At 41.6% G+C, this 11,359-nt stretch overlaps 3 protein-coding genes across 4 annotated transcripts; 2 read left to right on the top strand and 1 right to left on the bottom strand.

Annotated features, from left to right (window-relative positions):
* Positions 1 to 95: 95 nt before the first annotated feature.
* On the bottom strand, positions 96 to 2,403 carry LOC132793973 (kinesin-like protein subito). Its single transcript, XM_060804163.1, has 4 exons — positions 1,754 to 2,403; positions 670 to 1,687; positions 426 to 606; positions 96 to 362 (listed from the first exon to the last, which is right to left on the bottom strand). The coding sequence occupies exons 1-4, from the start codon at positions 2,283 to 2,285 to the stop codon at positions 237 to 239; spliced, it is 1,857 nt and encodes a 618-aa protein (XP_060660146.1). The 5' UTR covers positions 2,286 to 2,403; the 3' UTR covers positions 96 to 236.
* A 49-nt stretch (positions 2,404 to 2,452) lies between these two features.
* On the top strand, positions 2,453 to 4,107 carry LOC132788112 (ribonuclease H2 subunit B). Its single transcript, XM_060795431.1, is given in 3 exon segments — positions 2,453 to 2,462; positions 2,610 to 2,860; positions 2,862 to 4,107. Coding segments are annotated over 3 exon segments (1,029 nt in total). The 3' UTR covers positions 3,630 to 4,107.
* Positions 4,108 to 4,230: 123 nt separating this feature from the next.
* LOC132793974 (sodium-independent sulfate anion transporter) lies at positions 4,231 to 10,063 on the top strand. 2 transcript variants are annotated; one of them, XM_060804164.1, is made up of 9 exons: positions 5,687 to 5,884; positions 7,344 to 7,643; positions 7,704 to 7,928; positions 8,341 to 8,456; positions 8,518 to 8,821; positions 8,880 to 9,182; positions 9,237 to 9,382; positions 9,437 to 9,607; positions 9,665 to 10,063. In XM_060804164.1, the coding sequence occupies exons 1-9, from the start codon at positions 5,863 to 5,865 to the stop codon at positions 9,896 to 9,898; spliced, it is 1,821 nt and encodes a 606-aa protein (XP_060660147.1). In that variant the 5' UTR covers positions 5,687 to 5,862; the 3' UTR covers positions 9,899 to 10,063. The 2 variants fall into 2 exon arrangements, 1 of the variants encoding a protein (XP_060660147.1); XR_009633178.1 differs by lacking the exons at positions 7,344 to 7,643; positions 7,704 to 7,928; positions 8,341 to 8,456; ... (3 more) ...; positions 9,437 to 9,607; positions 9,665 to 10,063 and adding an exon at positions 7,049 to 7,337 and having other exon boundaries at positions 4,231 to 5,884.
* Positions 10,064 to 11,359: the final 1,296 nt, after the last annotated feature.

The raw sequence follows: 11,359 nt of genomic DNA, 5'->3' as shown, positions 1-11,359 counted from the left end.
AAGATATGAAATTAATGATGAAAAATCCAGATGAAGTAATGCAGTAATATGAGAAATTTGAATAAAAATGCTTTTGCAAAAAGTGTTTAAAATTGACACAAATATTCTTATTTAATAATGATTTTTTTTTGCTTTTGTTTTTCAATAGCAGCTAATGCGATTAACAGAAATTTTAGAAATAATACATTAAAAACAACCACGATCAGTAACGGAAATGAAATGTTCAATGTTAAGTGTTAATCATCGATGATTTCGATATCGCTATTTGGTGATTTCAGTTCCTCGATTTCATCTTTCAGTTCCTCGATTTTATCTTCCAAGTCCTCAACCTTTTCTGCGTGTTTGCGATTAACTGAAGCCATCTTTATGAAAAACACCAATTAATATTACAATTAACGAAGTCTTTTCCATAGTACTATTATTACCTTTGCTTCAAATTCACGAGACTGCATGTTCAGCATTTTCTGCAGTCGTTCCTCGCCCTGCTTTATATTCATCTCTAAGCTGGCCTGAAATCTGTCGGTCAGCTCCTTGCGCAACTTCTCCTCCAATAGCTGCATCTGCAGCACATGCTGGTAGTTCATTTGATCAATTTCAGCCTGCAGTCTGCAAACATAATTAAATTGATAAGTTTCAAATTGTTAATAAACTCTAGAGGTATTCACTTACTTATAATTTTGTTCCTCCAATTCCTCGATGCGTTTCATATCTCTTATCGCTGAGGGTAGATTGCTCTCGGCGAAGCCCGAGTAACGTGTGTTGTGCTGTTTGATAATTGGCTTCTTAAAAATTATATCTTTCGCTATGGACGCAAAGCTCAGCACATTGAGATTCTCTTCGAAGTATTTGTCCAGGGGTGTTACCGTCACAATCATGGCCAATCGCTCCGTGCCCAGTAATGCCGGTTGTAATAACAATGTTAGCTTCGAGTCTCGATATGGTATAACGTCCGCATTATTCTTTTTTTTCGTCGAACTCGCTGCATCTAGGCAGCGACCCAGCACCATAAGTGATGTGTTAATCCTTTGTGCTTCCCGCAGTCGAGAGCCAATCGTGCCCGTTTTATCCACACGCTCAGAGCCAGCGAGATCGCAGAATTTGTATGAGCTACACGTTGTCATGCCCGATCGATGGTATTTTAAAACGTTCACAGTGAAGACACAATGTGATCGACTTGAATTTGCATTGACAGCTGTCGATGCGTATGTGATACGCTGCTGACCTAAGCGAAGCAATTTGATTGCCTCTTCGCCGCTCTTTACAAATATGCTGGTTAAACCCTTGATGAATACTTGGCCCTTGTTGCACACTATCTTGAGATTCTTTCGACGAGGTTCGCTCATAGTTGCCTGCTTTGGTGGCAGGGTCAGCAAATCGTAAACGAGCTCATTGTAGATCTCCACAAATGACACCCAGATCATGACGGACACATCCTCCGATTCCAATGGCACAAACTCATGATCGCCTTGGATGGCATGATGAAGTCGATTGTATTGGGCTGAGATATCTGGACAAAGCGCCAACAATTGGCGACGTGCTTGCAACTCTTCGAGAACAACATCATCCTCCAAAAGCAACATGTGTGCATTTACCAGCTTCACCTTAGGCGTTGTGTATAATTGATTCTTGTACATGGTGAAAATATTCTCCAAAGCACGCGGAATAACGCCAGCCATTGCATTGTCGCCTGCAACGCAAGAAAAAAGTCCATAAATATATTATATGTAGTAAAAGACTTAGAACCTGAACGTACCAAGCAGTGTGTAGGTTTTGCCAGAACCAGATGTTCCATATGCCATTATTGTGACACATTCCTCCTCCATGATTTTGGGTCCCACACACTTATCATAGATATCACGTTGACCCACCGAGCTATCAAAGATGCTGGAGAAGCTGTAATGTTTCTCCATCCGATTCATGTTATTGCTGCTATTCTCGTTGGGTGCCGCACTGGTAATAAGCACATTTCCATCGCCAGAAACAACATACAATTTGGATGGAGACTCCACGGGTCGCAAGCGTAGAAACACCTGTGGCCCAGATTCCACTTCACTGTGCTCTGTCGAGGAGCCCTCATCTTCGTAGTTTGTTGAAGCATACTCAGATTCTGTGTCCGAGGCATCTGTAGAACTGTTGTCGTCCGACTCCATAATCACCTCATCAAAGAGTCGTTGCTGTTTATTAGGACGTGGTCGAAATCTGCGATCTACGCTTGGATCGCGTGGCATTAAAAATGAACGCACTTCGCGGCTGTGTGGCACATGATGCACATCATGTTTTTCCATATTTCATGCAATTATTTCGCGAACTTGTGGGATTATAAAATATTTGCGACGTTTTGGCGGTTTCACTTAAAAGACGCTTGCTTTCGATGCTAACTGTTTCAAAGCCAGGGTTGCTGAACAATAAAAATAATCGATATTCGTTAGTTTCCCTTTTAAAAAATGCGACCATGCTATGCAGTAAAATACATGCTTGTTGGTATAAAAATACCAAATTCCAATACAGTGGCAACATTGCCGATCAAAACAATAACAAACTGCAATAAAGGCGGGAGTTCTGTCTGCTAACAAGTCTCTGAGTTTCAACAAATTAACGGTCGATATGAGTAAAAAAAGCGACGCGTTCCACCAAACCAAAGCCGGATCCAGATGCGGTGCCCCAAAAGCCAACAGTGAGTGCTGCAAAGAAAGTATTTTACATCGCCGACAACTTGTTGCAAGCGGACGATGGGAAACAACGAATGCGCCTGGAGCGGTTTTATCATCCAGGCAAAGGACAGCTTGCTTGGTTTATAACGCATCAAGATCGCCACATAATGGAGGTTCTGGAGTATGCGGAACCGCGACGCAGCTGGCTCCCTAAATAATGAAGTCTGTTCAAATGGTCGCACATACATGACCACACCATTTGATGCCACGCTTTTGGCCTTGCATCATCTTCGCAAGCATTGCTCGCAACGCGCCATGTCGCTGGACAGCATTGGCGTTGATGAGTCCAATACCAGTGTCAACCGCCTACTTACGAAATTTACCAACGCCACCAGCCTAAAGTGTGTGTCCGATGTAAAAGTTTCCAGCGATTTGACCTTCTACAAATACAACGCGGAGCGAACGCTCGCCTGGTTGGCGTTAAAGACACGTGGAATAGTTGCAGTGCTGAAGGCAAAGCAAGTACATTGTGGTCTTGGCGCCAAGTCAGAGAATTATGTGCGCAGCGAAAAGTTGGTGACGGAGACCGATGTCAATGAAATGGATTACATGAGGATGGCCTGCGATTACGTTGGACGCTATCTGGATGCAGACTTGCACGAGGAACTTACACGCTATCTGCACATACCAAGTGAGATCCAGGCATTGGTCGAAGAGAAGAGCACCGCACAGAAGCGTAAGTCCCAGCAAGGCCAGCAAGGTGCTAACAGCAAGAAGATTAAACTTGCCAATAATGAGGATGCAGCCAGCAAGCTGCGAAACAGCAGTCTGCTGGACAGTGACGACGCCAAAGAATCTGTTACGTCGCCACCAACGCCTGCACCACTCAAGGAGCGCACAATGACAGCCAAAGAGAAGGCGCTGGCCAAAGGTGCCAAGGGCAGCAAGAGTATTGCATCCTTTTTTAAAGCGAAATAAACAATCCAAGCCAATCGAAAATAGTATTGCAAACAAACTGATTTGCAGAGTTCGATGACTTGTTTTTCCCTAAAGAATGTGTCGCATTTGCCACAACTTTGTGTCAATGCGATTATTTAATCTTTGCTTAACATGTCTGGCTTGGCACGGTCAACAAGTTGTGTCAATAGGACGCCTCAACTACCCCAAGCAACAAATTAATTATCGCTGTTTGCATTATTAAGTACAAGTGTATACATTTTATGATTTACGTCTATCACTTTTGGACAAACGGCATGCGCAAGGCACACGCTCCGAATACCCTGTAAAGTTGGGTGTAATTGTTATGAGATCATTGATAATTATACATTTTAGAATTAACTATTTTACAACTCCTAAACTAAGTAGAGAATGGTTCGTTTTACAGAACATTTTTGCAGTTCTAGTTTTCCAATTTATTTTATTTTGATTATGTTGTACCACTTCTTTTATACAAATAAATTTAACTTTCAGCATGTTAGGAAAATCATTAAAAGTTGCAAATTGATTTGCGTTAAACTCTGCTAATTGCTTACAGGGCAGCAGCTACTCGAGTTGAGTCTTTATCGATTATCAAGGCATCCATGTTGGCAGCTCCAACTCGATTGCAGATTGAAAGCTGTCACTTGTCAATTTGTATGCCTGCAAAAATCACTTCTTTTATCTTCGTCATCCTTTCGGTGTAATGTCTGCAAATATAAAGCAAGAGGCTTCTACGGCTACTGTTGCCAGTGGCGCGCAGGAAGCATTCAAGCAGCCATTGCCCCTTAATGAGTCCAATCCCAACACTGAGTCGAAGAGCAGCAAGACGACGATTACTTCTCCTGGTTATTCATTGAAGCTCACACTAGAGGGACACAAGTGTTTCTTGAGTGCGTTGAAATTCAGTCCAATCGGGGATTGGCTAGCTAGTGCATCGTGCGATCGCCTGCTGAAGCTGTGGGACGTGAGAACGGGACAGACGACCAAGAGTTTTGAGGGACATATGATGGGCATTAATGATATCACCTGGTCGCCCGATGGTGATTGCTTGATTAGCTGCAGCGATGACAAATGCATTAGGCTCTGGGATCCATTGAGTGGGCAATGCGTGAGGACAATGCAAGGGCATGAGAAACAGGTGTTTGCCTGTAGTATGAATCCGCAGGGCAATCTGATTGCATCCAGCAGCTTGGATTGCACTGTTCGCCTGTGGGATGTGCGTAATGGCAAAACGCTTAAGATTGTGCCCGCCCACATGGACCCCATTACAACGCTGGACTTTAATCGTGACGGCAGTCTCTTTGTGACCGGCAGCTTTGATGGTCTGGTGCGCATTTGGGACACCATAAGTGGAGTGTTGCAGAAAACGCTGATCGATGAGGATAATTCGCCGGTGGGCTATGTGAAGTTTGCTCCCAATGGCCGCTATATACTCGCTGCCTATCTGAACAGCCAGATCAAATTGTGGAGCTTCCAGAAGCCGAAATGTCTCCGCGTCTACAAGGGTCACATCAATCTCAACTACTGCATCTCGGCGAACTTCTCGGTTACGGCGGGCATGTGGATTGTGTCGGGTAGCGAGGATCATTCTCTGCACATCTGGAGTCTGCAGCGCAAGGAGCTGGTTCAGAAGCTCGAGGCTCATTCAGAGGTGGTTATCTGTGTCGACTGTCATCCCAGCCAGAATCTAATTGCCACCGGTTCATTGGGTTGTAAGGAGAATTTGAAGCTCTGGCAGAGCAGCGAAAGCGACCCCACAGCCAAATAGTAAACAATTAGAATATATAGTATCATATGTATGAAGAGGCATTATTAATTAATTACAATTTTTATTTTTATTGGCGTTTAATTACGATCTGCATCTTTCCATTCGGCAAATTTGTTATCGCTGCGAAAGAGCGGCGTAATTGTAAATCGCCAGATAACGTGATGATAATCAAACTCGCAAATCATATATGGTTTGCTTGGAGAGCGTATATTGTATCTGAGAGTTAAGTGTTCGTTTGTGTGTGTGCGTTTGTGCTGGGTAATGTGACTGGGGAAGCGATTAGAGCGCCACATTCGAGTCTGGAGCGGCACACTGAGCGGACGTATTGTTCATTCAGCCGCGTCATTGTAATTTAACACGGAAAATAACTCGAACTTGAGCTCGAGCTCGATATCGAGAAAATTACAATAAAACACAGAGCTACAAAATAATAATAATACATAATATTAAATAATAACAGCCGCGATGAGAGCCGATAATATTAACGGTGAGTCTTTGAATTTTTAATTTAACGTTGAGGCGTTGCATTCGCTTTGAGTTTGCTGCTCGCTTCGACTGCGGGAGTTCCCGCTCGCTGTTGACAGCGATACCCCGGACTTAGCAGAGCAAACAGGTTGCTAAGCTTGATGCAACTTCACTTTTTTGTATAGGTAGTTAATTTGGGATCTGCCCTTTGGCGTTGTAGTATTATGAATCTTATTAAATTCAACATTTTTGTATGCTTCATTTCGTAGATTTTTTGGCTTGAAAGTTTTTTAGTTCTTAAGATTGCACTATTATAAGTAAGTAATAAGAAATCTAAATGAATGTGTACATTTATTGTTTGATAAAAACTATATTAGCTCTAATATTTTATAGCTCAAGATCACAATTAAAATCAAGCATGAGATAATAATTGGATATTTACTATTTATTTAACTAATTTGTAGACAGGCTATCAATTAAATTCAACAGTTTGATCTTAATCGTTTAAAATAATAAATAATAAAAAATATTTTTATAACCTATATATGTATATATACATATGTATATTTTAAAAAATATATTTCGATAAAAGTTACATTAGGTCTATCAACGTACTTGAGTAAGGAAAAAATGAAAAACTCTTACCTCGTTTTCGCTTACAATCATAAATATTGTTACACATAATTCTTTTATTATAAGAAATGGAAATGCTATTCAGCAAGTTTTCAAAGTGGAATTTTTCATTAGTAATATGATGCATAAACTTCCAAGTTGAAAGTGCAATTTAATACATAATATATTCAATGACGCATCTTTAAAGGTTTAATACACTTGCTGGATCTATCAAGCACCTATGTTACAGGGTGTCAGGCAGTTTAGCACGCTCAAATCCCGTGCTCTCATTATTTCTTTTAGCTGCTGCATTGCCAGTTAGAAAGCGACTGGCCATTGATCAAACTTGTGAGATCAGTATAGTATATACTTATATACATACATATAAAATCATCATATAATCCAAGTAATTAAACAAAGTAGCAGATGTTGTTTGCGAACTCGAATAACTCGCCAAACTTGCGAGCTCATTGTGTGTGGTAAGGTCTTACAGAAATTTCAGATAATTAGGTAAACTTTATTGGGGAGCTCTATTAAAATTCAGAAAGCTGAAAATTTCTTCTGGTTTTCCCAGCAATTACAGCAGCTTGATACGAACTACGTGCGGACAATAAACAAAGCAACAATCAAGTCCGCAAGCTCGCACTCGCACTATATATGGGTCTTATCTCAGGGTTATATAGCGTCCGTATGCTTTAGAGTGTATGTTGTCTTAGCTCGTTGCTACCAGGCAATATTATTAAATTTATGATTCGGATTCGAACTTGACAGTGTGAATGAGTGTTTGGCAGGGGAGGTTATCAACAACATTAACGCATTTGACGCTGTAAACAAATTGAGAATGCATTTCACAATTTCGGATTTCGCAGATAATCTCTATCGAGAACAAATGCCCGATGTGGGCTCGTTGATTCGCGATACAGAACGCAAGCTGTGTCGTCCCTCGACCATAACGAACAAGTATCCCATTCTAACGTGGCTGCCCCGCTATCGAGCCGCGTATCTGGTGCAGGATTTCATAGCTGGCTTTACGGTGGGACTCACAACGATACCACAGGCGATTGCCTATGGTGTTGTGGCTGGATTGGAGCCACAGTATGGCTTGTACTCCGCCTTCATGGGCTGCTTCATGTACATTGTGTTTGGTTCCTGCAAGGATGTCACCATAGGTAAGTCACTAACTAGCATATAATCATCTTGACACCATTTCTAATTGATTCTTTCGACAGCTACAACTGCCATCATGGCGCTGATGGTGAATCAGTATGCCACCATCAGTCCGGATTATGCTGTACTCGTCTGTTTTCTGGCCGGTTCCATCATCCTCTTGCTGGGATTACTTAATATGGGCGTGCTGGTGCGCTTCATATCGATACCGGTTATAACCGGCTTCACCATGGCGGCTGCCATAACAATTGGCAGTGCTCAGATAAACAATCTGTTTGGACTAACAAGTGAGTTTCTTCCCCCATCTCTACAGACATGTATTTGTCGAAAGCTTATCAGCTAAGCCCCGTAAACCAGTTCATTATGGTCAATTATCTTGATTTACTACTAACATATATTGTGGTCAGAGATCATAAAAGCTGAGATCCCTTAAAGTATGGTACTGACAATCAGTTGAAATAAAATCCTGTGTCCTGATTCAGTGACTAACGGAATTATCAATCTTAAGTATGATGGCCAAAGCTAAAATTAAAGCACAATAGATAAACCGTTAAGACTTCGTTTACATATATGTATATTTTTTTTAGAGACTAAGCTTAAAGATTATTTTATTTTTTATTTTACTAATTTTATTTTTAATTGTGATTTAATTAAATTACTATTCCTTGTGCTAAATTCAATCTTATCATTCTCCTACAGGTCCCTCGAATGATCTGTTGCCTGCATGGGAAAACTTTTTCACACACCTGCCCTCCATAAGAAAATGGGATGCCTTGCTGGGCGTCAGCACCTTGGTCTTCCTGCTGCTCATGAAGGTAACACACAAGCTGAAGAATCTCTGCTTATAATAATTTTATAATTTGCTATGCCTTGCAGCAAGTGACGAAGATCAAATTTGGTCATAGGCTCATTTGGAAGTATCTCTCGCTCTCCCGCAATGCGCTCGCCGTCATCTTTGGTACCTTCCTCGCTTATATTCTAAGTCGCGATGGCACTCAACCCTTCCGGGTCACGGGTAACATCACCGCCGGAGTGCCGCCATTCCGCCTGCCGCCCTTTAGCACCACTGTGGATGGAGAGTACGTTTCCTTTGGCGAAATGATTAGCACTGTGGGCGCTTCCTTGGGCTCCATTCCCATGATTGCCATACTCGAGATTGTGGCCATTTCTAAGGCATTTTGTGAGTACTCCAAAGACTACAATGATTGCCATTTCTTAACACTTTATTTTATCTACAGCCAAGGGCAAGATTGTAGATGCTTCGCAGGAAATGATTGCGCTGGGCATGTGCAACATTATGGGCAGCTTTGTGCTCTCCATGCCAGTTACTGGTTCCTTTACACGAACCGCTGTCAATAACGCAAGTGGAGTGCAGACTCCTCTGGGTGGTGCTGTGACTGGCACCTTGGTACTGATGGCTTTGGCCTTTCTTACTCAGACCTTTTATTTCATTCCCAAAACTACGCTGGCTGCCCTGATTATAGCGGCTATGATCTCGCTTGTGGAGCTGGAAAAAGTACCGGACATGTGGCGATCGAAGAGTGAGTAGAAGCAGCTTAATCCAATTTATTTTTCATCGCAACTATTTCCTGTAGAACGCGATCTCTTTCCTTTCTTGGTGACGATTCTCACCTGTCTCTTTTGGAGTCTGGAGTATGGCATCCTTTGTGGCATTGGCGCCAATCTCATCTACATTCTCTATAGCAGCGCTCGTCCACAGATTGTCATTACTCTCGAGAAGGTAGCAAGACATTCGTTTATCAAGCTGCAGCTTTTATAGCCAAGAATATTTCAGATCAATGGATATGAAGTTGCTCTAGTTGATGTCAAACAGAAACTGGATTATGCTTCAGCTGAATTCCTCAAGGAGAAGGTTGTGCGCTTCATCAATCGACAGCATACCAAGATACAGCTAGCTGTGATCAAGGGACAGGAGATCAACTCGATTGATTACACAGTTGCTATGGTAAGAGTAGAGAAGTCTCTTTATCGTCTAGAACTAAATTAAGCCCGTTGCAAACAGAATATCATCTCACTGCAAGGAGATCTCAAGGCTCTCAACTGTGATCTAATCTGCTGGAAGTGGAACATTGCTTCTGCTGGCGTCGTTTGTCGCTTAAAGACTGAGTTGCGACGTGTATTCGTGTTTGATTTCAATTTGGAAGAACTGGTGATTTCGCATTTCCAAAGTCCATCTAATACAGCCTCCACGGTGACCATTGAAACGGCACAAGAGCAGGCCAATGCAACAACCTAGGCTGGAACTAGCTCACACAAACACTATAAGTCTACAGTATTCACAAATATACAAAAGTTGTACTTACGTATTTAATGACAATGGAAATATAAACAAGCATGACGCATATTTTATAAAAATAGTTTTAAGGTTTACTTGCTTCACTGATGATAAAAGCAATTAAGTTGCCTTATCAGCTTCGCAAGTTCACTTTCCCAACTACCAATACAATGAAAAAGTGTTCTCAACTCTCCCTATCAACTTAGCTAAACTAAGACCCCCTAGACTGTCCTGTCCATTCGGCGACAGCGTGTCTGGTGGATTTATCTGACAGATTGTATTACGAGTTCGCTTCGAGGAACCTCACGCATTATGTCATAATAGTTGCAGTCCGAAAATTAATTGATCTGTTAACCACAGCAGACATTGAGGCAGACAGTCTTCGCCTTTCTCCGAACAATTGAGCGCAGTGTAATTTATGGCTTTCCCCGAGGCACTTGAGTAAGGCTGCCTGCTGGCTTGGGATGAGAGATACTAAAGGAGAGAGTCCCAATTTGAAGATGAGTACTGTAAGAAGATGATCGACCTTTCACCAGTTGGACGAGAAATGTTATTTTCTTGGAACAACAAAGTTGGGGTTTAATTACGAAATAGCATTTGCTTAATATTAGTCGAAGGATTATTTAAGGACTCCTCACTGATATTTTATTTATGGTTTTCAGAATTTTTCTTTTTAAAATTTATCTTTTATAACTTGAATAAAACGTTTTTTTTTTTTACATTATTGCCAACCAAATCAGGATAATGTGCAATTTATGCTAGAGTTGTGCATACATACATATATTAAATAATTTTCTATTACTAAAAACATAGTTTATACTTTCTCTTCAAATATGTTACTTAACTGTAGTTCCGAGAGAAAGATAAATATCCTTTTACGATCTGAATAGTGTATTTTAGTCGATTTTTATAGCGAACTTAAATAAGAAAATGTACAATTTATGCTAGTCTAGGATTTGCTCAATATTAGTCGATGGTTTATCTCAATGTCAAAGATTTCAGCTTGTCCTTAAGGATCCCTCGTTTTAAAGATGTTGTTGAACTTTGGAGGTTGGGTCAAGTTCAGCTCTTGTCAGTGGCGCGTGCATTTTGGGAGCCACATATTGTTGAGCATCCGGATGCGGTAGTGATTATGCTGGATTAAGCAACGATATCAAATTTAGGCACTATGTAGGCACCAGGTGGTTACAGCTGCGTGTAGCACGCGTTTACGTTCGCGTTCGCACCGTGGACATCCTTAAGATTGAGATTCACACTCAGATTGTGTGAGGATCGCGTAAACAAGATCGAAGCGGGGGCAGCCCAGCAGCTGGACCAATCTCGTGTGAGATCGCACCATGTGTTTGCCACTTCCACCAATTGTAGGCAGCGCAATATTACGGCGTACGCCAGACAAGGCACAAGGCACGCCTCCAAGTGCCA

This window comes from Drosophila nasuta, chromosome 3 (assembly GCF_023558535.2).
Source record: "Drosophila nasuta strain 15112-1781.00 chromosome 3, ASM2355853v1, whole genome shotgun sequence".
Lineage (NCBI taxonomy): Eukaryota > Metazoa > Arthropoda > Insecta > Diptera > Drosophilidae > Drosophila > Drosophila nasuta.
The sequence above is the reverse complement of the archived record's forward strand: the minus strand, read 5'-3'. Positions and strand labels throughout refer to the sequence as shown.